We start from the raw sequence: 27,494 nt of genomic DNA on the forward strand, positions 1-27,494 counted from the left end.
ATGTCTAAAGCTGGGAAAAGGGTCAAAAGTGGCTCTGGACAAGGAGGAGCAAAATGGGAACAAGCTCTTTTATCTGCACAGTTTGATGAGGTTTGCTATCATTCTGATCACGAAAATTTGTTCAAATTAATTCATCAAAATAATCACAATGTTAAGAATAATATGTGCTGCTGTCAAAAAACTTCATTTTTCAATTAAGACGATTTTATTTTTCTGCATTATAGCTGAAGTTCTATGAGCCAATATGCATACACCATTAATTGTATCATTGTTGTTATTTGTGAACTGTATCCTACATGTACAGTACATTGCACGATTAATGTATGCACAGAACTTTATCTACCAAATTCAAACCCATTTTTTTTTACCTCATTTGGTCAGAATAATGTTCAAACATAACAGATCATCATTTTAAAGCATACTTATGTGATAACATGATAACTTTACCATAGAATTGATTATATGTACTCATTTTTTTATGATCATTTCAAACAATTTGTCACCCTTGATTTTGAAAGGCTATAACCAGACATTATATGACTAGAGGATGACAACACTGTGTGACTAGTAGATTACTGTTCTAAGTCAAAAGTAAAGCAACTCATTTCTTGCTCTTTGGTTTCCTTTTACATTTTTCACAATGCTTGAAATTTGTTTTGATGGCATGTACATTTATACCTTGCATTCTATTTTCCCGATACACTAAATTAATTGACACAGTCTTCAAGTGAAGAGGATGTTAACATTAGTGGTTTTTGCCGGTTACATTTTTTTTTTCAGTATAGCTAAAATATTGCCAAATAGAAATGTTTGTGGGTACATGAACATGATAACGCATTCATGATAACCTTGTATACAAGAATGATATCTCATTCAATTAAATATCTCACGAATCCCTGAACAAATTTGGTTCATTTTCACACCAGCATCATTCCACTACAAAGATCTACACCTGATTATTTTTTGGTGATCATTGATATCCAGGGGTGGGTGATATATCTATGTAAGCCCTTTTAAGCCCTTTTGCATATTTTTTCATTTAATATGTATATGGATCCCACTCATGTGCTGTATTTGTGCAATTTCAGTATATATAATTATACCAGTGTGAATATATTACAGTAAATCAGGAAAACAATTACTAGAATTATGTTCCTGTATAAGTCCAGTGGTTATGTCCAATAAACACTTATTCCTTCTACTTATTGACTAGAGTTATTAAATTTCTCCTAAAGTATCTATATGCATAATTAGAGTCATGGGATGTTGTCTTTATATTCTCTCACAGGAAAGTTGGAAAGCAAATGTCACTTTTGTTGTTGGGAATAAAGTTGATGACTACACATGGATAGATATCTTGGGATCAACTGTTGCCAGTGGACCTCGCAAATTATTCAGTGTTATATCAAGACAGAAGCTTGAGGAAGAGGTAGGTTTTGCTGCAAGGAAAACATCTTGTTTATTGCATAGATTTCATTGAGAAATTTTACATTTTTCCTGTTTTTTTTTTCTTTTGAGGCATGACCTAACAATAGATTTTAACCCTTTTCTCTAATGTTATTGTGTAAAACAATCAATTATGTATACACAATAGATTTTAACCGTTTTCTCTAATGTTATTGTGTAAAACAATCAATTATGTATACACATATATTACAATATATACCTACTACCCAATGTATAAATTTTTTCGTTCAGTTGTTTTTTCAAAGGGAACTGTAATCACTTTGGTCTTCCTCAAGATTTTATTTACTTGAAGAGTTTATTCAGGCAAATTTGTCTGGTAATTATATTTTAGGTGAGAGAGCTTGGTAATCCTAAAGGCAAGAAACCCAAAGATGTCCCACAGCACTATGAAGTTACAGAGCCTTGTAAAATTCATCTGGATAACAATGAAGACATCCCATTTCCTCTGTTAGCACGACTTATCAAATACAAACTACTGGCAATCAAAGCTGCAGACATTAAAAGGCGTGAAACTGAAAAGAAGGTATACACTTGTAGTCAATGACAATTCAAATATTATCTATCTACATAAGATAAAATAATGTCATTCCAATTTAGCACCATGTCATTCTCCTGCTTTCAACAGAACCATAGAAAAGAGAGATCATTGTAGACAAATTCATTTCGTACATGACAGTATGGTCATTAGTGGTATATATGTTCACTTTCAATGTGAATGTATTCCGTTGTAAGTTAATTGATGAAACCGTGCAACTTGGGAAAAAAAATACTTGAAATGTAGAAATGAAAACATCATGGACACTGTGGAATTATAGATATATTTCTCTCTTGGTCTGTTGAAATAGGCATCAGTTGATAAGGATAAGGCAAGAAAAGGATCTGGTGGAAAGGGAGGTAAAGAAAGAGGAAAATCACCACCAAAGGGAAAAGGAGGCAAAAAAACTCCAGAGCCTCCAGCAGCCAAGGAGGGTAGTAAACTGAGAAAGAGAGGAGAGGAAGATGATGAAGGAAAATACATTGGTAAGTAAGCCCATGATCTTACATGTTTTTGTTTTTTTCTTTCAAAATTCAATCATTTTAAAACATAATTCCAAAGAGAGTAACATTTTAAATGATGATTTGCAGATGATGAACCAGATGATGGGGCCCAGCACTATATCATTGTGTATGGATACAACAGCCCACATCTCATCACACAGCTAGCTGAGCTGAGTATCACTGTTGACTCAATCCTTAGAATTTCATCTCAGGACTACAGCAGATTTGAGGTCAAGGATGAAATTCCTGCAGTAGAGAAGGATGAAAAGACTCAAGGTAATTAATGTGTATTTGTTATCAGAAAAAAATCATAGATGAAATGTTTAACAATTAATTAAATTGACATTTTGAAACACATTATAGATTAGCCAATGTGTGCTTAACACTTTCTCAGTCACAGCAAGCATGCATGTTTGTGAGCACTTGTCACAGCTGTAGTGTCATCATATTTCAAACACTTTGAATTTAATAAGTAAAATCTTAAGGTTGGTGACTAGTCTCTATCTTGTCATTTCAACCAAGCTGATGAATAATTTGCATTTTTCCACAAATATACACAAGAACAAAACTTAATTGAATATCAAAAAATAATTACAGGTAAGGTACTTCTGTCTCCAAAATGAACAATATTTTGTTTTCAGAGTCATATCAAACTTGTCTTTTGTCCCTCTACTTTATGAATTATCATTGTTAGGAAAACTGGATGATACTACTCCTCGTAGTGATGAAACTTTGAGTAAGTCTGTTGTAGATTCAGTTTGTCAGGAGATGGGATGTATTAAATTTTTTTAGACAGATTTTGATGTACATGTACATGGTCAGGAGGTGGGAGATATGTGCTCTAAGCAATTTCATAGTTGTTAAATAACCAATGGCCGGGAGTATTGGTAATGGGTATATACATAACGTGTGGTTATATTCTAACATTTTCCTCATTTTTTTTCCAGAATTGTAACTTGTTTACTAAATTATACACATGTGCTATAGTGGTAGTGTAAGTGTTGCATTGCTTTGAATGAAATTTTAAAGAAATTTTTTATGAATGAAAATGACACCCTTAAAAAGAAATTGGAGAGGACAAATCTCAGTCACCTTGTATATGAATTATTTGGATAATACATTACATTACCAGGAAAAGACAAAGCTGCCCAGAAAGCCGGTATGTAAGAGATGGTGGAGACAGTGATTGTGTCCACAACACCAGTTGGTTGTCGGACCCCAATGAGCACTTTTAGCTCTGCTTCTACCTATCAAATGTTGCAATATTGACATCATTCATTTCATTTGTTTGATTTTCTTTGTACAATTTATTGTTGTATTTTAATAGATTTCATCTTGTTAATGACTTGTTTTTCATTAAATGTTTGCTAACATCTTGTCATTTTGTGTAGTTGTACTAACACATTAAAAACTTGATTTTAAATTGTTTATATATAAAATAACACTAATTTGTTCAATACTGGCAGTTTCTGTCCAATTTTGATGTCTTATTCAATTTCGTTGGTCAAACAGAAGTTTGAGAAGAAGACAAAATGAAACCATAAATTTTTCATATTGGTAGTCATTTGCTTCATGATATTTTGAGAGTTCAACTACATGTCTATATTGCAACATATTGATACACATTGTCTTGTGCTATTGAGCAAGTTTCTGCTTTTTCTTGCAGAGCGTTTTTCAGGTTAAAGGTTAACAATGTAGATTACCAAGTATTAATATAAGCACCAGTAAATGTAATGATAAGTACCGGTAGCTGGTACAGACCAATTCATCGGTGTAAATCAAACAAAATGGAGGACATGAATGGAACAGATACCAGATATTAGATCTATAACCCTCAGTCTGTTAGATTACAGCACTGTACACCAGACCTCCAATTGTCACAAATGTGGTAGGAAATACAATTCTATTATCTTCTTCTTGATAGAATTGTAAATGCTGTACATAACAGTAATCCAGATGTTGTCTTTTAACCTTTTTTCATGTTATTAACACATTCTGTTCTGATCTGTATCCTTAATCGGAATAAGGAATACCTATTGACCATGAAACAATGAGGACATCATACTCAAGCACAGTTTTTTAACTTATCAGTATCTAACTTGTTAAAAAATAAGGATCCTTTGTTCTGCGTAGAATAGAAAGCTAGAATCACATAGACTCCAAATATATTGTCTACATGTCTAGAATACATGTCCACTGCAGTGGATACTTTACGATATCAAGATAAATGCCTCTATCAAGGATTAATGATTATCAAACAAGTATCATTTATATAACCAGAATTATAAATGAGTTAATATCATAACCATTTTGAATCAATACTATCTGGATTATAAAATTTTGTTTGTGCAATTTTAATGTTATAAAGTATAATCAAAACTATCTTTTTTTCAATTCTCATATGAAAATTTTAAAGTATTAAAGAAATCTTTTTCATGAGTAATAATTGATATAATCATTAGAGCTGGTAAAACAAAGTGAAGTGATTTTGTCATCAATAAAATAATGTGATATCAAAACTACTATTATAAAATAATGATGTGATAGTCTGATGCTTTATATTGGTGTTTGGATGTCTGAGTGTGTAAGTGTGTGTTTACCTGTGTAAACCTGTGTAGATCTACCTGTTTAACACTTGCTGTGTATTGATCCCAGTCCTGGAGGAGGTAGAGCGGGCCACCAAACTCAAGATCAAGAAAGACCTCAAGGAGTTTTGGAAGGATGTCCTACTGGTGTTACAGAAACAACCAGATGGTTCCCGACTACACGACATAGCTCGACAGGAGTATGAGGTTAAGAACCTTCTGATACCAGAAGATCTTGAAGATGCTGAGCAGAAGGTAAACATTATTAACATTTTGCAGTATAAGAGTATTGACTTTAGTATGGTAAAGGAACACTTATGTGATTTCTACAATAGGAGTTTAGATGTGATTTTATATTGAATGTGCTCCACTTGAATGGCTGGCATTGTTAAAGTATACCAATCATTTGTCCATTAATGACTGATTGTCAAATCTTTAGTTCAGTGATTTGTGGTTTTGTTGCCTGATGGGAAATGGAGAAAAATAACCAGTCTTTTACAGACTGATCGAATGTTGACAACTGTACATTAAGAAATTTTAAAATGTTAATTGATGTTTTCAGAATGTGTTTGGCTTGGCTATGTTTGAGGATGTAGCTTGTATGATCTATGATCTGATTGATTACCGCCGTCAGTACAAAAACTACCTAGAAAATCTCAAGCTTCTTCATGTACCAATGTTCGGTCAAGCAGCACCTCCTGCACAAGGTGAGTTTGAAACAGTTGTTTTATGGGTACATAGAGATTCTTGTTATAGTGTACCCAGAGGTTCTAGTTGTAGGGTACACAGAGATTCAGTGGGGTACATAGAGAGGGTACCCAGATCTATACTTTTATTGGTACACAGAGATTTTGTGGGGTACATAGAGAGGGTACCCAGATCTATACTTTTATTGGTACACAGATTTTGTGGGGTACATAGAGAGGGTACCCAGATCTATACTTTTATTGGTACACAGAAATTTTGTAGGGTAAACAGAGATTGTATATGTACACAGAGCTAGAGATTCTACTGGGTACATGCAGGTTCTGTAAGACAGGTTTTCATTGAGCAGTTAAACATGAAATAAGCTATTGAGAGTCATGCTATGGGTTATTTACAATGTTGAACCTTATGGTATGAACGGTGTATAAAACCTTCGATGAGGAAAAATAAATAGGTCAGCTAGATTCTATGTAATATTAAACATGATGATGTTACTTCCCAGAGGAACGCCCAGCTGTGTCAGGTGCCCCTACCCCATCTGCCCAACAACCTCCTGCCCCCAGTGTGCCCTCTATCCACCCAGACATGCTGGAGGTTGCCCCACAGGTTGATATGAGGTTCTACAATGACCTGATGAGTTGTGTGCCCCAGGAGAGTGTCAGTGTGTCACTTGTCATGCACGCCATGCTGGATCAGGTGAGTCAATGAATATATACAGTTACTGATACTAGACACTTGTATTGTAATTACAAGGTCAGTCTTAGATCTAGAGTCATCAAAGGGTCATATCCATTTGTGTTGTGTTTATTGCACACCAAAATAATATTTTTCCATATTGACTATATTAGTTAATCAAAGGATGTATATTTTTAGATGGTAGTAGCTGAATATTGTTGGTCATGTTTGTAGGTGGTAGCCACTGAGGAGAATATTGATCCCCCAAGTGAACAGCTTCCTCCCAAGAGACAGGATGGCCTCAACTCTGAGCTGGCCGCTCACATCAGTGGCTTGGCTTTCAAACTTGCTCTTTCAGAGGATGAACAGAAGGTATTGTCATATTATTGCATGGTTATTGAACTTTTGTCGCAATGCTATTTAATTGTTTTATTAATAACATTCATATGAAAAATAACTGTGACCATTGAAGTATTTTCTGTTTTAAATTAATTTTTTTACTTTCTAGATTCTGTCTGATGTATTTGATGCTGAAGAGCAACCCCCAGAAACACCAGGTCAGCCATTATTAATGAACTTTCATGATAAAATCTCAGCCAGAACCAATCATCTTAAAAAGATCTTCAACTTTAACCCTGAGGAAGTAGAGAAAGACATGCTCAAGCGCCTGCCATTTGCTTCTCTGACACACATTCCTCGTCCTGGATCTCGCATTGCGAGGGAGCGTGCCGCCAGACTCCAAGAGCTGATACATTTCTGTGCGACAGGAGGACTATCACAATCAGGTAAAATCTTAATAAAAAAATTTGAAAAATATGAAGGAGATCATTTGTATGTGCCCACCCATTCTATGAGGAGAAGAGAGGCATATGTTGTTACTTACATTCTTCCAATTGCAACATATCAAAACATCCATTTCAGTGTTACAGCTCTGATCAGCTTCATTCTGAAAAAGAATTTGATGAAAATTTGTGTATATGAAGATCTAATAATGAGAATACCTTTTCAAAATGAGTTGTGCATAGACAAGGAGGCCATTCCTGTATATAGAAATCTGTTGTACAGTGAAATGCTATGATGATTATTACATGGTATAATTACTTTATCTTCAGAGATTGACCGAGCATTCAAACAGTTTGTATTTGAGAGTATGGACCTTGCCAGTACAGATCCAAATGGGTTTATCATCACACGTGATAGCGAAGGGGTTGAACACTCAGCCATCCCTTGGGATGATCCCTACCCCTTTTTTAAGGGAATGATACCGACCCAGATAAAGGGGGTCAAGGATGAGATAGATGTGCGGTCCTCGAGATCAGGTAACTTTTTCAACAATATAGGATTTCATCTATATATAGATAATCTGAGATCTCACTTGAAGTAAAAACAGTACATTTTATTATTAGAATATGAACTTTTGTCAATTTCATTACCATGTGTTATTTTCTTTTTATCTTTTTGTGATACTTTTAACATAAAAAATGACATATTTTTAGGGAAATATTAAAAATGTTCTGTGTTATGAATGTTTGGTGATATTGTTCAATTTACTCAGAGGTTTTTCAGAACTTGTTTCATTCCAGTTTTAGTTAGATAATTAAGATGCACTCTGTATTTACACATGTGCAAATTCTATACCTGTGTGCTTACATGTGTACACCCTATACCTGTGCGCTTATATGAGTACACCCTACATCTGTGTGCACACATGTGTACACCCTGAATCTGTGCACACACACATGTACAAGTCCCACACACTTGTACTACACATCCTTCCTGTACTTACATTTATTTACCTAGCCTTTACACAGCCTCAGTTGTTGTGAAGGTATACAGCAGGTGTTATAAGATATGATAGTTATCAACACTGTAAGACAGGCTGTGGAATCAATAAACATGTCTGAGTTTTGTATTTCAGTCAGAAAACCAATGTAATATCAGACTTGGATTAGTTATATGATCAATAGCCTCATTCTTATAGCGTAGATAACAAATTTGTCATCCTTCATTTTTAATTCCATTGTAATTTCATCATTTTTTTTCTTTATTTTTCTTAGAATCAAAATAAGCACACTTAAGTTTCTAAAACCTGAGTGATAACTTTTGTTTCACTTCTTCTAATTAAAAGAGGATAAACTAGCACAATGTAAATTTTGTGGAATTTTTTTCCAAAAAACTACTATTTTGTTGGCACTTGAGTTTTTGGACAAATACATAAATGTAATGCTCAAGAAATCTACTGCCACTGATTTCAATATCTATTAGATTTGTGGACATATAATCAGAAATCTTCCGACTGGGAGTGTACCCATGAAATCAACAAAAACATAGTAATTGGCAAATGTAAATGGGTAATTCACAAATTTGTTTTGAAGGATGGCAGTTGCATATGTCAGAATGTTTGGTTCCATGCAGTTGTTCCATGCTTGGTTAGAGTTATCTAGTGGTTAGTGGAAATTTTTATGATCATTATTACTGAAAAAACAATGAATTTGAAAGCAAAATTGACAATAAGGGTGAAAAAGACATCAACATATCTGTAATGCTGTTGCATGATAAAGAACATACACAGTTTTGTTAAATTCGTGTTTGAAAATTTTTGCTTATCACTGGTTAATTCATACCAAGCATCTCGACCCTGGATGCTTGTTTGGCATGTCAATAACAGCATTCTATGACAATGTAAAATGATATGTGTATATGGTTAACTTGATTAACTAAATACTTTATTTGCTGTGAGTGTTGGAATTGTACTGAATTACCTTACAACCTATTTATCCATTAACAAATAACTGTGAAAAATATTTTTTCAAAGAATAGACACTAAGGAAAACTTTTGCTGCAAAAGTCCATTTAGAAGAAAGTTTTATCACTTTCAAACCTCTGTGGTCATTTCTTTAAAATATGAAGGTACTAGTTTTGTATATCAAAATATGTACAATAAAGAAACAGGAATCATTTTGTCAGTGCTAATACCTATTCCTCATTACACCATGAATATCCCCATGTATTGTTGATGTATATACAACATATTTGCCTCTAGACTGTGAGTAGTGGAAGTTTAATTGACACACAACAATCTATGTGTTTGTTCATGTACATATGTATCTGTGTTTTTGTTACCACAGTCACTATCAATTTGATCCCATGTAAGTTCACCATCTGCCATATTCATTCATTTTTATGAATCACCATACTTACCTGGAAAAGCTTGTTCCTGTTTGGATGTAGACTGATCACACCATGTATATTGTACACCCACCTGCACAGTTCAATTACCCATAGTTCTTATATTTTATATTTGTCTAAGGGAAACTATTTTCACAATAAATATTTACAATATATATAACATTTAATCATTAGAGTCAATGTTAAATTTTCATTACCTATTCTTATTAACAATTTTTATATAATTAATTTGCCTCACAATTTCTCAAATCATCATATCACTTTCAAAATACACAAGCTAGAATATACATAATGCCTATGACTGAATTCTGCTGGAAAAATTCAAGATCATGTCTTGATTTTTATTATCTATATGTATTTTAACATTACCTGTACTTTTGCTTGATAAACCCTATTTTGACACCCCACCAGAATTCTATTCATGCTTGAGAGAATTCATATCCTGCATTTTTTTCTGTTCTATTTCTATATGCTCCTATATATATTTACTAACCGGATATATTTTATTTCTTGAATAATATATTTGTAATATTCCAGATGCTTACTATGTTATATGCAAACATATGTGTATTTAACCAGAACATACCTTCTATTCAGAAAATGTTTTCTTGCTTGACAACAATTTTTTTTCCAACATATTAAAATTTATTTTTACAGTGACAGTTATGTCGCTTTACTCGGACCAGTCAGGTACATGTTTGGTGGACGACTGTGTATATATATATATGATATATATTTGATGTGATTTTGTGGTCAGTGGGGTAATCAATCTATATTCTCCTGGTCAATGTCATTCATTTCTGATCCCATTAACACAGACAAGGAAAATCGCATTGTCTATTCTTCTGTAGTTAGGATCATGTTCTGATAAATTGCTTTAAAGTGCTTGTACTTGACTTACAAGGAAATCAAACTATATATAGATTAAAAGGAAAGTCATCCTTGAAAGAAATTAACCCAATTATAAAAGTATCTCAAGTCATCATGTTATCCTTATGTTTTATTTTCCATTTGTCTATTTTCTCGTTCTGTTTTTTTTTTTGTCCTGTCAATAGTTGTTCCTAATTATAGTTGTTCCTAATTAGTGCAATTTCTAGAAGTTGACCTGAGAGAGATGTATAAAGCCCTTTGTTGTTGTTGTTATTCAGTTGTTTGTAATTTAGAAAAGACAAGTTCATAAGGATTAATCACAACAGGCTATGATATTGATCCCTATGAACTGATGTAACATGTCTTGTCCGTTGCCCTGCTTACCTTGTCATGATGAGGGGTTAAGTGTCACAATTGTAGACATGACGGCGTTTGCTTTACACTTCCTTACCTGGATTTGAAAGTTAGTTGTCAGTGTTTATGTTTTTATGTTGTCACATTTAACTGTCAATGAAAACACTAGACTGTGTGTACAGTAAATGTAAATACTGTCTATAGATTTGTCTTACTACAGCACATGGAACAGTTACTGTCCGTCGGTCCATTAGAAAATTGTTTTGTTTCACTGGCATTGATATTGCCTTTGTTCTGTTTCAATGTTCACACATATGTATATACCAATCTCAAACAACCAGGAAATGTTTTTCATAACATTACAAATTATTTGTTTTCATTTCTCTTGAACAATGAGCTTTTTATATTTTATTTTGTTTAGAGACTGATAAATTAATTGTTAGCTTTTGAGACAAGTTTACAACCTTCTATATCAATACCAAATTAATGAAGCAAAACTATTTGGGACAAATTTCAGGCTCTTTAGTGTTGATAGCATGTACTGGGTAAATCTGTCTTGAGATAATTAAGCTGTTGACAGGAAAGTGTCAAGGAAAATTTGCCTAGAGCAATCAGGATACCAAATGACAATCTGAAAAAATCTTAACTAAATTAATCTTTAATACTTTAAATAATAATGATTCCTTTCTGCATGTGTAAGTACTACCATGGGTTTATGGTTCTAATGTGTTGTTTTGCTTGAAACAATAACCAATTGTCTGTTCTGTCTTCTAACCTCTTTGTTCCATCACAGGGAGTTTAAGCGGGTTATCAGACCTGATAGATTACTCTTTGCCTGGTACTCCTTCACCTCCCCCTCAACCCTCCGGTGCTCCTGATAACAACACACAACTCCAGAAGTCTGTCCATGAACCTGAACCGCAGGCTCAGCCTGTAGACAAATGCCCTGCAGAGAACAAGTCACAGAAGTCTAGATCTAGGACGAGAAAGAAAAGTAAAGTCGTGTAGTTAAACAGCGCTGGTCATCTTTCCATGGAATGACCAGGCTGATTTGTTGTGGACACCACTGTTTTAGGAGATAAAAGTTTTAGTTATAGACCAAACATTAGGTTCTAGGTTTTGTTCCTATTGATCAAGTGTTTGTTATCTAGCAGGTGCATGAAGATTTTATCATTTCAAGATTTTAATCCTTTATGCTTTTAATGAGTGAAGGAACTAAACCAAAAGTCAGATTTCATATATCTTTTCTCTTTAACATTTTCCCCTGTGATTTCCATGCACCTACTTGATATCATATTCTATCTATAATGCACAAGCTTCACGCTAGTTACACATTTGTATTTTCTTCATCTTCCATCTAAATGATTCTTTCTAGCCAGTTTTTCTCTGTTTTTCTTGCATGATCTTATTTCTAGAAGTACAAAATTTAATTTTGAGATTTAAATGAAATTTAATCTGTAATGCATGTTGCTTTTGGTTTTTGTGGATGTCTTCTAAATGATTTGGTGGTGGATATGAACTTTGATGTAGTCATTTAATTTTAATCTTGCTATACGTGTGAAATTCAAGCTGCAGCAGTTTCTGTAAAAAGATGCCACCTGATGATGTATAACACTCAGATGTAGTGTGTATAGTAAGAAATCTGAAATTCACTACTTCTAAGATATTTACAAAAGTTTGCGTAAACTAAAGTTGGGTTGTACAGTATATAGATGTCTTTTTGGTTGTTGTTGTCTTGCAGCCTCTGGATAATATAGACAAATGTTTGGACAGTGCTTGAAATGGAATATCTGTGAAACATTAATCTATTTAGGAATCAAAAGAACATATGAAATAATTAGTTATGGGGACTTTATCATACTGTTCTTTAAATTTCTTTGGCTTCTCTTAATATTCAAAATTTCTTTTTAATAAAAAGATATTATGATAATGAATAAAACATAATTATTAATAATGAAAATAATAATAATGACAACTACATGCAATAATTTACAATATCTCAAGTATTATCCTGATGCAGTTTTACATCTGAACAAAACCAATATGTTACCTTGCATGCTGTAAACAGATATTATGCATGCTGCTTTCATTGCGATGGAAAATTTAAAAAGCCAGTTCTAAATTTTCAGATATGACTAAGAAAAAAAACCACTTCAGAATTTAGAGTTGGATATAGAAACAGTAGAATTTAGACTAGAAAGCATGCATTGTAGAATTTAGATTGTATAAAGCAAATGTTGAATTAGATATAGCCTTATTAAAACAAAAACATGAGTACTTCAAGATCATTTCAAAATTTTACTTAGGTCAAGCATGTCATTAAAATCAAAAGCAACTAAATGCATGTACTTGTATAAAGTTTGTTTACGAGGAAAACTCTGCTTATTTTCAAATGTAAAGTAATTAACACTAGACTTTGATTTTTGTGGCAACTAAAAAATATTGAAATTGTGAATTAAATATGAAGTGTTTTATCTTAATATTTAAAATTTGTATTACGTGTGTAATTTTCTCTGATGTTTGATGTGATTTAATTGGTGGAATAGATAGAGACAGGTTTCTAGAATGGTGCAGAGATTGGTAACAATGTATATCAAGTCACAGTATGATCCAGTAAATTTACAATGTTACAATAGTAATACCAGAAAGATGATCATGACTTTATCATGATATAACACTTTCCATTGTGTATTTCCAATCTCTTTGCCATTTTATAAACACTGGTGATGTGGCACATTGTACATGTAACAACATGGCTTAGTAAGATTCATGTAAGGCCCCTTCCTGTTTAGCAGCAATGTCTCCAACAACAACCAAGAGTATGAAGACAGAGGAAAAATCTGTGTCTGTTGGGGACCAGAAGGATGGTTCACGACCTTCTAGTACAGACAGCAAGAAAGGCATACTGCGACCTCCTTCAAGGTCAAGGTCAAGTTCTGGTGGCCACAGATCAAGGAGTAACTCAGGTCAGTGTCAAGGTCACATTAATTTTCAGGGATTACAATTCAGGGAAATGAAAGGAGTTAGGTATTGATAGAAAGTATCGAAAGTACATATACTGTAAAATGTTAAACAGTAAAATTTGAGAATGATTGCAGTGTTCCTTAAAAACAATACTTTATGGTAATAATGTCTGTTGAAATAAGTAAATTACTTAACAACCACAACTTAAAACAACAGTACATCACTGGTAACATTTCTGTTGTGTGGAAATGATCAATGTAAGGCTTAACTTATATGTTACTTATCCTTAGCTATGTTATCACTTATACATACTCTCAGAAATACCTATACACTGCCCTATTATATAGGTTTGTATTGTTGTGATAATAAAAGCTGTTTGTTACACTGTTACAGTTCACTTTGAGAAGGATGAGGAAGGTAAGCCTATACGTCACTATGAGGAGGAGGATGAGCTGGATATTGTTGAGACAGAGCCAGACAAGACCACTGACGAGAGTCTCATGGAAATTGTGGATGCTCAGAAACGCAACCTAGACCAATGGTGTTTTGCGGAACATTATGAACCAAACGTCCTTTTACAGGTAATGAACGTGCTAGTTAAGTGTATAAGTAGGTCAGTGGTTAAGTGTATCAGTTGTCAGTGGTTAAGTGTATCAGTTGTCAGTGGTTAAGTGTATCAGTTGTCAGTGGTTAAGTGTATCAGTTATCAGTGGTTAAGTGTATCAGTTATCAGTGGTTAAGTGTATCAGTTATCAGTATTTAAGTGTATCAGTCAGTGGTTAAGTGTATCAGTCGTCAGTGGTTAAGAGTATTAGTTGTCAGTGGTTAAATGTATCAGTTGTCAGTGGTTAAATATATCAGTCAGTGGTTAAATGTATCAGTTGTCAGTGGTTAAGTGTATGAGTTGTCAGTGGTTAAGTGTATGAGTTGTCAGTGGTTAAATGTATCAGTCAGTGGTTTAGTGTATCAGTAGTCAGTTGTTCAATGTATCTGTAGCCAGTTGAGAAGTGTGTCATCTATGGGAAATTTACAGTTTACTGTTGTATGTAAAGGACAGATAATAAGGTTTGAGATACTCTGTAAATAGTTTGTTAAATCCTGTAAATAGCATGTTTATTGTATCACAAATGATTAGTTAATGTAAAATTGAACAGAAATAATGTCATTTTTCCTTTTACAGATCATCAAGGAAGCTTCCTTCTTGCTTCCATTTATGGATATGTACTACCACAAAAGAGACAACTCACTGATGTTAGTCCTCCACAACCCGTCCAGTCTGGAGCTTCAAAATCATGTTGACTGGCATACAGAACTTCACTGTAACCTTGGATTCAGGTACATTGTACTTAAACAATTGAATCTCTGAAATTTACATATCATGTCAGCATGGTTATGACTCATTTTATCATATAATTGATATTTTTGTGAAAGACATCATGTTTGTTAAGAAAAAGGTGAGGAGTCTCGGTGAAATGAATTATTCTATGTAAACTGAAACATTCTGATAACTGATGAAGAGGTTTTCTTAACTTGATTTTGTTGGTCGGTAGGAATTACATGGAGTGTGTAGCTGAGTCAATAGCTGACTGGAACAAGGAGGAAGAGGCTAAATACCAGGCTATCCTCCTGTCTAAAGAGCTTGTTAAGATGAGGGATGATGAGGAGGCAAGCATTAAGTCTGCAGAAAAAGCCAAGGGCCGCAAGTCACCTCGTAAATCACCAAGTAGGTCTTCGTATTAGCAGCTAATATCTTTTTCTCCTGTATTTTGTTATTGTTCCTTAGAATAAACAGTTGTTTCCATGTGAGGATTTAGAATCCACTTCATCAGAGTGATGATCTGGTCTCCATTACTTATGGCTTATTAACGTTGGTTGGTAAAACTTTCAAATTATGAAAAACCATACAGTTGATATATCAAACTTTTCTACAATGATATCTTTGTGAATCAGACTTGACTGTTAAACTGCTTTTGTGAATCAGACTTGACTGTTAAACTGCTTTTGTGAATCAGACTTGACTGTTAAACAGCTTTTGTGAATCAGACTTGACTGTTAAACTGCTTTTGTGAATCAGACTTGACTGTTAAACTGCTTTTGTGAATCAGACTTGACTGTTAAACTGCTTTTGTGAATCAGACTTGACTGTTAAACAGCTTTTGTGAATCAGACTTGACTGTTAAACTGCTTTTGTGAATCAGACTTGACTGTTAAACTGCTTTTGTGAATCAGACTTGACTGTTAAACTGCTTTTGTGAATCAGACTTGACTGTTCAACTGCTTTTGTGAATCAGACTTGACTGTTAAACTGCTTTTGTTAACTAGACTTGACTGTTAAACTGCTTTTAACTCTTATTGTTTGTTCTTAAATTGATAGGTCGCTCCAAAAGTCCTGGTAAGAACTCGCGTTCTAGTAGCCAGGAGCGCCCCTCATCAGCTGCCAGTAACATGTTTGTCAGAGCTAACTCACTAAAGGCCTGGAAGGAAGAACAAGATAGAATAAAGGCTGAAGAGGAGGAAAAGGAGAGAGAGAAAAGTGCAAAACGAGTGAAATCAGGCAAAAAGGTATGTTATGTTTCTGATAGTTTTACACTGACAGTTCTAGCCTCGGAACATGTATTAGTTTATTATCATGTTGCTATTAATCATAATTTCAAAACAAAACTTTTAATGATACAAACGGTTACCTCTGTGACAGGCTGAAAAAGAGAAGGAAGACAAAAAGGGACCAGGATCAAGGGCCAGTGCCAAGTCTAAGACATCTGCTAAAGAGCCCGTAGACGATCAGCCCAAGGAGGATGGAGATGCACCCCCTGTGGAAGAAAAATACTGGCCGGTATGTGTTCATGTAATTGACTATCTCATGCACAGTAATTGATCAAATCAATTCATCTGATCTGCTTTTTCTGCAATTTCTGAATATGTAGTCTGTAGATATTCAACATTTAGATTTACATGCTATTTACATTTGCAGAATTACTATATGTATGATGAGAATGACATTAGAAGACCCTTTCAATACTCAATTGATTTACGATCACTTTCACTCTCTGCACCCCTGGAAAATGTCTTGGCAAAATTGAAGGTTCCAAGTGAAACACCTAGTGGACAAGACAAAAAGACTAGTTTGGTCTTTTGATGTACATTAAACAAATCTTTGGTGTTGCTCCTTTGTAATCTTTAAAAGGAATGATCAGTATGTCATTGGTCAGTTGTTTTCTCTTGGAACCAATCAAAGTACGTACTTTGTTTGTGCCTTCAATTTTGCCACGACATGTGCCAAGGGTGCAAAGACCCCCTGGAGTATTGAGGATGTAGAAGACTGTAAAGATGTTTTATTGATCCTGCAAATTTTAACTTAGATATGGACTTCATTGGTTTATCTAGTTCACTGGATATGATGTGGGTAACAAACTGATCCATGTGGCTGGGATGACAACCACCCTTTTCCCATCGGATGGTGGCCAGATCAGGACTGAGAAGTTGGAATTTGCACAAGGCACCAACTCTATAAAGACATCTGTGTTGAAAGATGGACATGTGTTCTGTGTGCATGTCATCGACCCAAAGGAGGGAGGAGAGGACAGTGAAGAGGAAGATGAAAACAAAGAGGAGGTTGAGAAGTCCGAACATGAGAAATCAGAGAAGGACCAGGGTACGTATATGGGGGTCAAGGTCAACTTTAGATAATGCAGCATTAGAAACAAGATATACCTCTGAGAGTTATTGTAAATTTAGGTCAGCAGCTTTTTCAAGGAGTTACCTGTTTATGGCTGTAATATCAAAGTTCAAGGTTTTGGAACAGTTGCACTGAGGAGATATAGGGATGTTCCTGGATATAATATAGATCCTTGTCAGTGCTCTAGCAGCTTCACTCCTTGAGGGGTTTTGATAAAAATTCACTTACTTATTTGGGCCATAACATCTTTTACAAATTCAACTTAGGTTGTAGGGTCAAATATCAAGGTAAAGGATTTTTCAACAGTTCTTTTTTAATCATGATGAATGTCAGGAGGCAGAAATAGGAATGTTCCCATAGGTCATGCATGTAATATATGTAACTTTACACTTATCCTTGTCAGCATTCTAGGGGCTTCATTTCTGGGGATTTTGATCAAACTTCACAAATTAATAAAGGAATATAAAATATTATACAAGAATGAATTTCAGGATTCTGGGGTCAAGGTCAAGGTCAAGGTCACTGTTATGATATTTATGAAATCTTGTTGTCACGCTATTGCTTCTTTTCTCAAGATCATTTTAAATTTTTTTTAAAGTCCTTCTCAGCAATCAAGCAGCTTCATTTCATGAGGGATTTCAATCCAACATAATACACATATAAAACACCAAAATAATATAGACAAGCCTTAGTTTCAAGGTTATAGGTCAAGGTCAAGGGTACTGTTATTATTTTCAAAAGTCTGTCAGCACTCTAGTTACTTGTTAGTGGAGGGATCTTGATGAAACTACACACACTTGGCTATCTTCTTTGTTGTGCTCAAATTAGGGTGAAACCACAATGATATTTGTATCGTTTTCAATGCCATGTTGAAATTGATGTATATAATTATAATATTTTTTAAAAGATATTTTGTGGTACAGTAGGTCTGGTAAAGTCATGTTTTGTATACTGACAATAGAAATTAGAACACTTTGTTATGTAAAAATGTAGACTTTTATGTTTTGACTGTTTTTTATAGGTGATAAGATGACCAAAGATGGAGATGCTGGGAGTACAGCAAGAAGTAATTCTACCAAATCTGAGGAAAAGAAAACAAAATCAGTCAGTGCTTTTGGTAGCATAACTGCTAATCTGCAGGATGGAATGACTCTGTCACTCAGTCAGTTTGGTTCTAATGGAGTTTCCCAGGATGGTCAGTATACCTGTTTGTGATGTTGATTGATGGTTATAATTGAGAAAGTTTTCTTATCATAGACATGTTTCTTCTGCAGATAGAAATCTTTATCTTATCACTTAGGGTTTAGTCATTGGTACAAACAGATAAAAGAATTTAGTTTAAACAGTGAATGGATGTGTGTTTAAATCATGACCTCCATGGAATTCTAAAAATAAAAAGATTTGCTCTAAGAAATATCACTTACACAACTGTAGTCAATAAATAAAACTGACTTTGCAGGTAAGAAATATGAGCCAAAGGTCTATATTCCACCACCCACCACTCCAAGTCCTGTACCACCACCATCACCCACAAAGAGTAAAAAGGGGGACAAGGGTAAAGGAGCCCCAACACCAGAGGCCCCACCTCCAATCACAGTAAGTATCCAGAGACTGAATCAAATAAAGTCTTTAAACTCTCTGAAAAGTGTAAATATTATCTTTAAATCCCATTCACTGTCAATACCAAGGGAAAGTCTGTGGAAAAATCTGACAGTTTCTGAAAAGTGTAAACAATATTGTAAAAATTTTAATCTGAGTGAGTCTTCTATTTATTGAATGAATTGAAACTGAAGGAAAAGAAGGTTTTCAAATTAAAAATATGAAAGCAAAAATCATCAGATATGTGCATCTAAATTAGAGAGTTTTTAAGTTGCATCTCCTGTAATTTGTAGCCTCTAGAAACGGAGAAAGAAGAGGACCAGGAGGAAAAGAAGGATGAGGAAAAGCCAGTGCTTCAGCCCTTCCAGCAGTTGTATGTTAGTGCACCTGATGGCCTCAGTGTAAAGTACATGCTGGAGAGTTCTGTTGGTACGTGGAAATTCCAATGTTAGACTGAAAGTTGGAGAACATACCACTATCAGTAATGTGTACAGTTGTGGTCAAGATAGATATAAAAGCAAATTTGACACTCCTAGTCACTTTCAATTGTTTCGTAGTTGTCGATACATTGCCATGGTTTTTGTCCTTTAAGATTTAATATAAAAAATGAAGGTCATAATTTTTTTGTAAGGCCAACAATATACCATATATAGAATACTAAATGTATGAGCAAAAGTCATGTGAATTTCCTGTTTTGTTGCCAGGTATGAAGCCGTTGTCCGATGATGACCGCCGTCTGCTCATAAAGCAGAGTTATCCCTTTAAGACACGGGGTGAACAGCCATGTGAAGCCATGCGAAGAAAGTATGCCTTGTCAGAACAATCACGAATCATCACATCAGAAGGAACAGTGGTCAAAAACATGATGGATGGGTCTATTGAGGTTTGTTTGGACATTCAAGGACACAACTTTTGCTTAAAAAAGTCAAAGTAATTTTAAATATATCATATCATATAAGTGAAACAAGGAATATGTTATTTATGTAGGTGCTGTATGATACATTGTTAGGAATCTGATGTACCCTGTAGGTGCTTTGTGATACATTGTAAGGAATCTTTGGCCTATGTAGGTGCTGTATGATACATTGTTAGGAATCTGATGTACCCTGTAGGTGCTTTGTGATACATATATTGTACCCTGTATGAAACAAGGAATATGTTATTTATGTAGGTGCTTTGTGATACATTGTAAGGAATCTTTGGCCTATGTAGGTGCTGTATGCAGATGGTACAGTAAGTGTTCACACTGGTCCTTGGATAAGCAAGCGAAGTAGCAGTAGTTCCCCCCAGAGAGTGGGAAGTGCCCGTAGTCAGACTGGGGAAAGAGCAGAAACACCCACCAAGAAAGCAGGTAAGAACTCAAAAGTGTTCCAAAGAAATATAGTATGCAGTGAGTGTTTTTTGTGCCAGTTTTCTTGTACATTGTAATATATCTATCTAATATTGACAGTAGTGTACTTGAACAGCGTATAAAAGCTATATTACAATATACAAGCTCTTGTTATTGGAACAAAACATTACAAAGCTTTATTGGACTGGATATTGAAAAATTGCTCTTGTACAGTTTATCAATAATGTTTGTAACAGCAGCCAGTGCTAAGGGAAAAGCCAGCAAGTCACAGGACAAGATTGCAGAACAGGCTCCAGAGGAGGAGGTGCCAGAGAAAAAGAGCATGTGGATCACTACTTATCCTAATGGAGAGAAAATCGCCTGTAAAAGTGATGGCAATGTAGAGGAACTCAAATCTGTCATGGTCAGTTTGGCCTCTGACCCCCAGACAAGCCAGGTATGCTTTTGTAATTGATAAAAAATGGCATTTTCTATGTAAATCGCAAATTGATCTCAATTAGACAATTGGGTTTGCTTATATTAAACATTGTATCCTAATTGATTGGAAGTACTGAACATTGATCAACAAATTTAACAGGAAGTTCTTTTCTCTATGTAGTCCATGGCAACACGGGATGACCATGTGATCACTATAAGTTACCCTGACGGTACTACAATCATAGAACATGCAGATGGTACAAGAATCACCACATACTACAAGGAGAACCAGATATCTAATGGGGATGAGGAGTTTGAGGATAATGGTACTTACTTTCTCCAGTACATACATTTACATGGGAAAATAAGTAATTTTTAAAAATGATGAAAAAATGCTTTCAATACATTACATATATGTAAGTTGTAAATATCCATATGTACGGTACGAGTTGTACTTCCCAGTCAAATAATGAGGGTTTGATGATTTATTATTGAGCAAAAGAATTAAATGCTAATGTGGTTTCAGTCATCAGTGGTATACAACAATATGTTGGGTTTTTTGGAGGGTTTTTTTTATTGACGTTTCAGATTCATATTTTCTTGTCATTTTTTCAGATATAAAAGAATTTGAAACTCAAACAGTGAAGTTTGTGAAGGTAGAGTGTCCTGCATATGCTACAGTAGAATTCAACTGTTTAACAAGTGAGAACTTGACCATATTTGGAAATGGCACAACCATCAATGTATTCCCAGATGGATACTACATGTTACACCAGCACGATGGTGGGCGTGTAGAGGTGGATATGGAGGGCACCCTCACCTACTACCCTCGTCCAATCAGAAATATGGAACAGCTGCTCCCTGAGAGAGAACTACAATACATCCTGTGTCACAATGCAGATGTAGTTGTGGAAACTGTTGACTCAGATGGAAATGTATTTAATGTAAAGAGTAATGGGGATTTTACAGTGATCCCTGTTAATGGAGATGCACTTTCTGAATCTAGTATGGATGAAGGTAAAGGCGATAAAAAATTGACTTCTTATAGAGAACATGCTCCCCGATTTTTCATTCTTCATTCTGATGGAAGTGGTACAGAACTGTTACGGTACCAAGATGTTGCAGAATATATCAACACTGCTGAGCACAGTCCTGCCACAGCAGTCCTTAAGGATGACCTTCCCGATTATCCTGGTGTCCAAGGGATCACCGTTCTCAAGCCATATCTTGGAGGCCCATCAGAGAAATTCTTTAAGAAATATGACCAGGAGTCCATAATTCCTCCAGGCATACGCTGTAGAGATCTTACAACCCTTCCTCCTAAGGAATTCAAAACTCCTGGACCAGGCTATGGAAAAAACCTGGGTCAAGGCTTGTCTGTGGGAGCAGCAGTAAGACAGCCAATCAGGATTCCCATATTAAAATGTCCGAACATCCTTGAACTGAGACAACTTATACAGTACAAACCTGTGTCAGGAGGTCTCAGAGAGAGGTAAATATAGATACATACACAAATACCTATACATTGGTATTTCAGTAGACTACACTGTATTACCTGATGGGACTAAATATAATAATTTTGAACTTTATTAGTCATTAATTCCTACAGATCATTCAGGTCTTGTATCTTGTAATTTGTTTTCTACTTTTTATTTACCGAATGTTATGAAAGTAATTCATTATACAATGGTTATAAGTACACTAATGATAGATACTAATCATTTCTGATTTGAAAGACAAAATTAGTGCAAGGAAAAATGTTTTTTGGCAGTGATAGACGAAAAACTCCAGGCTCAGTTTCTCACTGTACACTCACTGATTTCTTTGATAACTTTCTTTGTAAAACTGTTGACAATTCTTCAGTTTTTTGAAGCAAAATGTTTTGCTTAGATTTATAATATAATCTGACTCAAGTATGCAGTTGAAACAGAGTAAAGTTTGTATATGTCAGAGATCTATATAACGGTATATTTGATGTCTACACAGCCTGCAGGCAGGAGTAAAAGAGTATGCTGAGTTTGTGACGGAGAGAAACAAGGTCACTAACATGATGCAGGTAGTTGATCCAAGGACAGACGAGGAAAGGATACATGCAGCAGACCTTACAGAGATTGGTCTCCAGACAGCTCAGCGGGAACTTCCACAGTATGAGCCTGGTAAGGTCAAGCAAATGTTCATATCTAAATTAAGGTTCCTTGGAACAAAAACATTCAACTGTAGCTTGTTTGCAAAACTTATAGTATATTATAATATATGTTATTTTTTTCAAGATTTCTGAAACAAAACTTCTTTGATGATAAAACTTGCAATATTTCAGCCGATATCAAAGGCATCTATGAGAAGGTGACAGCACCCCCGGTACAAAGTCCTCCCCCAACTCCTCAGCCCAAACGCACCATGGCTGACTGGGAGCGGGACCAGCGTGAGATGAACCAGGAACTAGATGGAAGAGATGCACTCAGAAAGAAGAGAATTCCTACCTACTTTGACAGTGAATTTGGAAAGGCCTTCCTCCTTACACAGGTCATAAACAATTTCCTTGATAAAGTGAAATCTTCAAGAAAAAAACTGTATTTATCTTCATGATGTGGCATGCTGTAAAAAGTTTTTTGTTGAAAAATGTAAATAACATTATGTTCTTGACTAGGTGAAAAAAAATAGTTATTTTGCATAAATCCTGGACATTCTATGAAAACAACACTGGCCCTCCCACACAGCATTTAAATTACATGAGTATATTGACTGCATAATATATATACTTATAGAGCCTTTGTCTTTATCACTGTAATGAATTGTGGAGAAAATGTGGACATTCATTAATCCCAGAATATTCCATTGAAACAAATAGGTTTACTTTGTAATGATGACTAAATTTAAAACACTTTTCTGTTTAACAGGCTAAGGATGTTGATGAGATTTTACAGCAGTTGACAGAGGACCCAAGAAAGGATGGCACAGAAGCTGTCCGGGGCAACTCGTCTAGCCAAAGTAACAACCCTCAGCAAATCTCCCCTGATACCAGTGCATACCCAGCACGATGTAAGCTCACATTAAATCTGTTGTAATAACTTCTTCAATAAGCTCTCGTTTAGCATCTAATTTGGATAGGATATGATAATTTAAGTTTGCAATTTCATTAAACAGTTATGTGAAAAGTACCATATCTTTCATGTTGATACATTTTTCTGCTTGAACAGCCGTAGCAGCAGTGACCTCAGTTCAAAGTGACCGGTCAAGCACTTCACCTGTGGACACTCTCCACCCAAAACAAGTCTCTGACACACCAATTTCATATGCAGGTCAGTTATCATGAAATTGTCTTTAAGAATTTGTGTTGATGGTATTCATGTTAATTTCTGCTTCATAGCTAACAAAATATTGCAATGACACAGCAAGGAATGTACTTAATTGATAATAATCTACTGTTCCAGTGTATGCAGAGACTGTTCCATCCCGTGGAGGTATCCGCCCAGGAAACCCCACCCCAGCTCATGCTACTGGACAAGGCTCCCCAGCCCCTCTTCGTCCAGATAACCCCACCCCTGGGCATGCTGTCAAAACCAGCACTGGCAGACCATGTAAGTCATAGATTCATGAAATTGGTGGTCTTGTATGTTTTTTTTTTTTTTACCAGATTTGTAGATAAACATATCAATTGTTACAGTTAATGGTAAAAAGTGCATTTTCCCTCAGAGCTTTTCAAGATCAATTAGAGATGTATAAACAATATTGATAATGTTACAGATAACCCTACTCCTAAACATGCTGGAGGTCAGATTGACTCACCATCTGACCTACCGTCACAGCTAGACTACCCAGCCATCATCATGGAACAGCCATTGGAGGAGGAAGGTATGCTGTTTTAGGGCCATCTATACAAGAACACAGCTTCTGTCAGACCTATTGACTGTCAAAAAGATCTTCTGGTAAAAGTTTACTAATACATTACATGTACTATTAAACCCAGACTGAAATGTGCAAGACAACAGATAAAAATGTGTGGTCAAATAGAGACTAAAAAGTTTGAACACATCTTTTTAACGGTTTTATTTTCTTTTAATAGATTATTCAACTGGTGAGGTTCCTGAGGGAGAGAGTGAGTTAGTCCTGACCCGAAGCCTGAAGATGGATGTGACAGGTCGCCCAAGAAAGGAGGCTGTAGTGCTTCCTCGGGGAATCAAGGGAGGACGTCCTGGGGCTATCCCCAACACCAAGGTAAGCAGATAAAGATACAGAGTCCTTGAACACACCTGACAGGTATTTATCACAAACTGTTTTGACTTTAGAACCCTGATAAAACCTTATCATGTTTCCCAACTGGTTTCCTTTCTGCTGACCAATTCAAAATGATTTTGTATTACAGCTTTACATATGAACTAGTTATCTCTCTGACACTTTATATATTCACAAATTAATCTCTTCGCACTTTCACCCAATTGAAACATTTTACATTTCAATGAAATCTAAAGAGTATATTTACTCTTAACATAAGTTGCATTCTATTTCTAGAATCAAAATCATATAATATTATCTCACAAATAATATTACACAAGTAATATAACTTGGTGTTAACAAAGTTTAACTGTTTCACAATTCAGTATAAGAACATTGAGGTGAGCGTACGTCGAAAAGTGAATACATCTGTGACAGCTGGAGCATCTGTCCCTTCTCAAGTCCAGTTGGAGAAAATGAGGGGCCTTATCCTGCTACCAGAGGAGATTGACTTTGGAGTCCTGAGAGAAGGGAATACATATGTCTGTACTGTCTGTCTAAAGAATACAGGTGTGGACTCCTGTCGCTTCAAAATTAGACAGCCCCCTCCTGCTACTGGACTTAGGATCAACTACAAACTAGGACCAGTGAGTAACCATTGTATTCAAAGATAAAGCCTCCTGACTTATTGAAGTTATCTAGGATATGTTCATGATGTTATTTAGAATTACAAATTTTTCAACTTACAGGTACAAAGTCAGTGTGTTTATAATGTTCATTTTTTTCATGCAATATACAGCTATATCTCCACTATCCTGTGTATTTGTGTTATACAGATTGCTGCAGGAATGAAGACGGATCTTGATTGCGAACTGTACGCTATTGCCGTTGGAGTGGAAGGAGAATCTGGTGTTGGGTCAATCAGACATGACCTAGAAATTGTCACAGAAACTGACATACTCTTCCTCCCCATCACAGCAAATATCCTTTTTTGAAAGTTCACAGAAAGTTCAGAAAAAAGTAGAATGTGATCAAGACTACTGTATTTTTATCAATATTAGTTCTTCATGTACTTTTGCATATTCATATAAAGCATGACATTTCAGACTCTAACACTTTGTGATCCTTAACCTGCTTACCTGTTCTGACTGCGGATGCCTACGACAATAGGAGTCCCAACAGCCCTCAGGGGGGGAAATCCCCAGGGACACGTTTGGTTTCCACCCGTCCCCCACAGAGTACAGGCATTATCAGGCCCAGGAAAAACCCCTTCCCAGGTCAGTCATCTTACACATGGTCTGTGATAAGACTGATGGAACTAATATGTTAAATCTTTCAATGTTTTTGAATTCAGAAATTCAAACTGAATATTTCTCTTATCGATGTTCTACTCAAAGTGATTTTAGCCAGGTTTTTTAATTAAGTTTCTGTATTTTTTTTTCAGGTCCACCTCAGCCAGATTCCACATATGTGAGATGAAGATGATGAAGTGCATAGTGAACTTTTTCAGTTTGTGCTCAACAAAATGTCCTTTGTGACATACATGTAATTATTGAGTAAAATCTGTGATATATTTCAATTGTAGGCCACAAACATTTTTAAAATTCCATTTAAGTAACTGATATTTTTCAAATTACAAATGTAATAGGTTCCTTTTTAGCTTCTCGTTTCCTGTGGATGCTAATACTGATATACAAATGTGTATTGTCACTAATGAAGTAAGACTTAATTCTGTCCATCATATTCATGGAAAGATTCCTGCCAAAGATGATCTGATACATGTAATTCTATTGACATCAAAAATTATTTGAGCAATAAGATGTGTACATATTGACTGTCACCTTGTGATTTTTTTCATTTGGTATGAAATCATACAGAATGCAGTGTTAAAATTACAATAACCTGTAATACCACCATTTGTATATTTTGTATAAACTGTATTTATGTAACTTTTGTGAAGATGAAGTAAATACATGGACATCATATTCATGCATATTGGATCTTTTTATTTACATTCCTGAGTAAAGTATGTTGTGTAAGATCACCTTGATGTTAACTGGATCCAGAGTATGATACTTTTATTACAATAGTGTAGATAGGAGGATGTTGGTGTGCAATTGATGACCATGTGGAAGTATACCACACCAAGCTCAAGTACTCAAGCAAAGGTGTTCATAACTTAACTCTAATTTAATTATCAACGAAAAACAGTATATTAATATTCTACCTCCTCATGGATGTTTGGTGAATTTTGCAATAAGGAAAAAAAATTGTGCAAACCTAATATTTTTAAATGATGGATAAGACTATTGCTCGTTAGATGCACCAGTATCAATATTTGTAACTATGAACTTGTGGTAGGCATAAGTCCGATGTTTAGTAATAATGTATC

General features: G+C 35.1%; 1 protein-coding gene across 1 annotated transcript; it reads left to right on the forward strand.

The window, feature by feature from the left end:
- Positions 1–27,056, forward strand: LOC132556730 (sperm-associated antigen 17-like). The gene is made up of 40 exons (XM_060221172.1): positions 1–90; positions 1,289–1,429; positions 1,799–1,990; positions 2,313–2,487; positions 2,593–2,781; positions 3,638–3,664; positions 5,161–5,345; positions 5,653–5,797; positions 6,298–6,491; positions 6,705–6,842; positions 6,979–7,255; positions 7,583–7,789; positions 9,599–9,619; positions 11,677–11,877; positions 13,676–13,849; positions 14,241–14,428; positions 15,028–15,182; positions 15,398–15,570; positions 16,222–16,409; positions 16,543–16,680; positions 17,232–17,499; positions 18,545–18,718; positions 18,983–19,119; positions 19,416–19,551; positions 19,827–20,005; positions 20,335–20,473; positions 20,710–20,909; positions 21,072–21,216; positions 21,506–22,382; positions 22,877–23,046; positions 23,208–23,413; positions 23,788–23,929; positions 24,088–24,189; positions 24,322–24,468; positions 24,635–24,742; positions 24,954–25,105; positions 25,489–25,749; positions 25,939–26,083; positions 26,242–26,379; positions 26,547–27,056. Exons 1-40 carry the CDS (start codon positions 1–3, stop codon positions 26,579–26,581), a joined length of 7,059 nt encoding a protein of 2,352 aa, XP_060077155.1. The 3' UTR covers positions 26,582–27,056.
- The last annotated feature ends 438 nt before the right edge of the window (positions 27,057–27,494 follow it).

The sequence above is a fragment of the Ylistrum balloti genome, unplaced genomic scaffold (assembly GCF_031769215.1).
Source record: "Ylistrum balloti isolate Yb309-2 unplaced genomic scaffold, AGI_CSIRO_Ybal_v1 Utg370586, whole genome shotgun sequence".
Taxonomy (NCBI): Eukaryota; Metazoa; Mollusca; class Bivalvia; order Pectinida; family Pectinidae; genus Ylistrum; species Ylistrum balloti.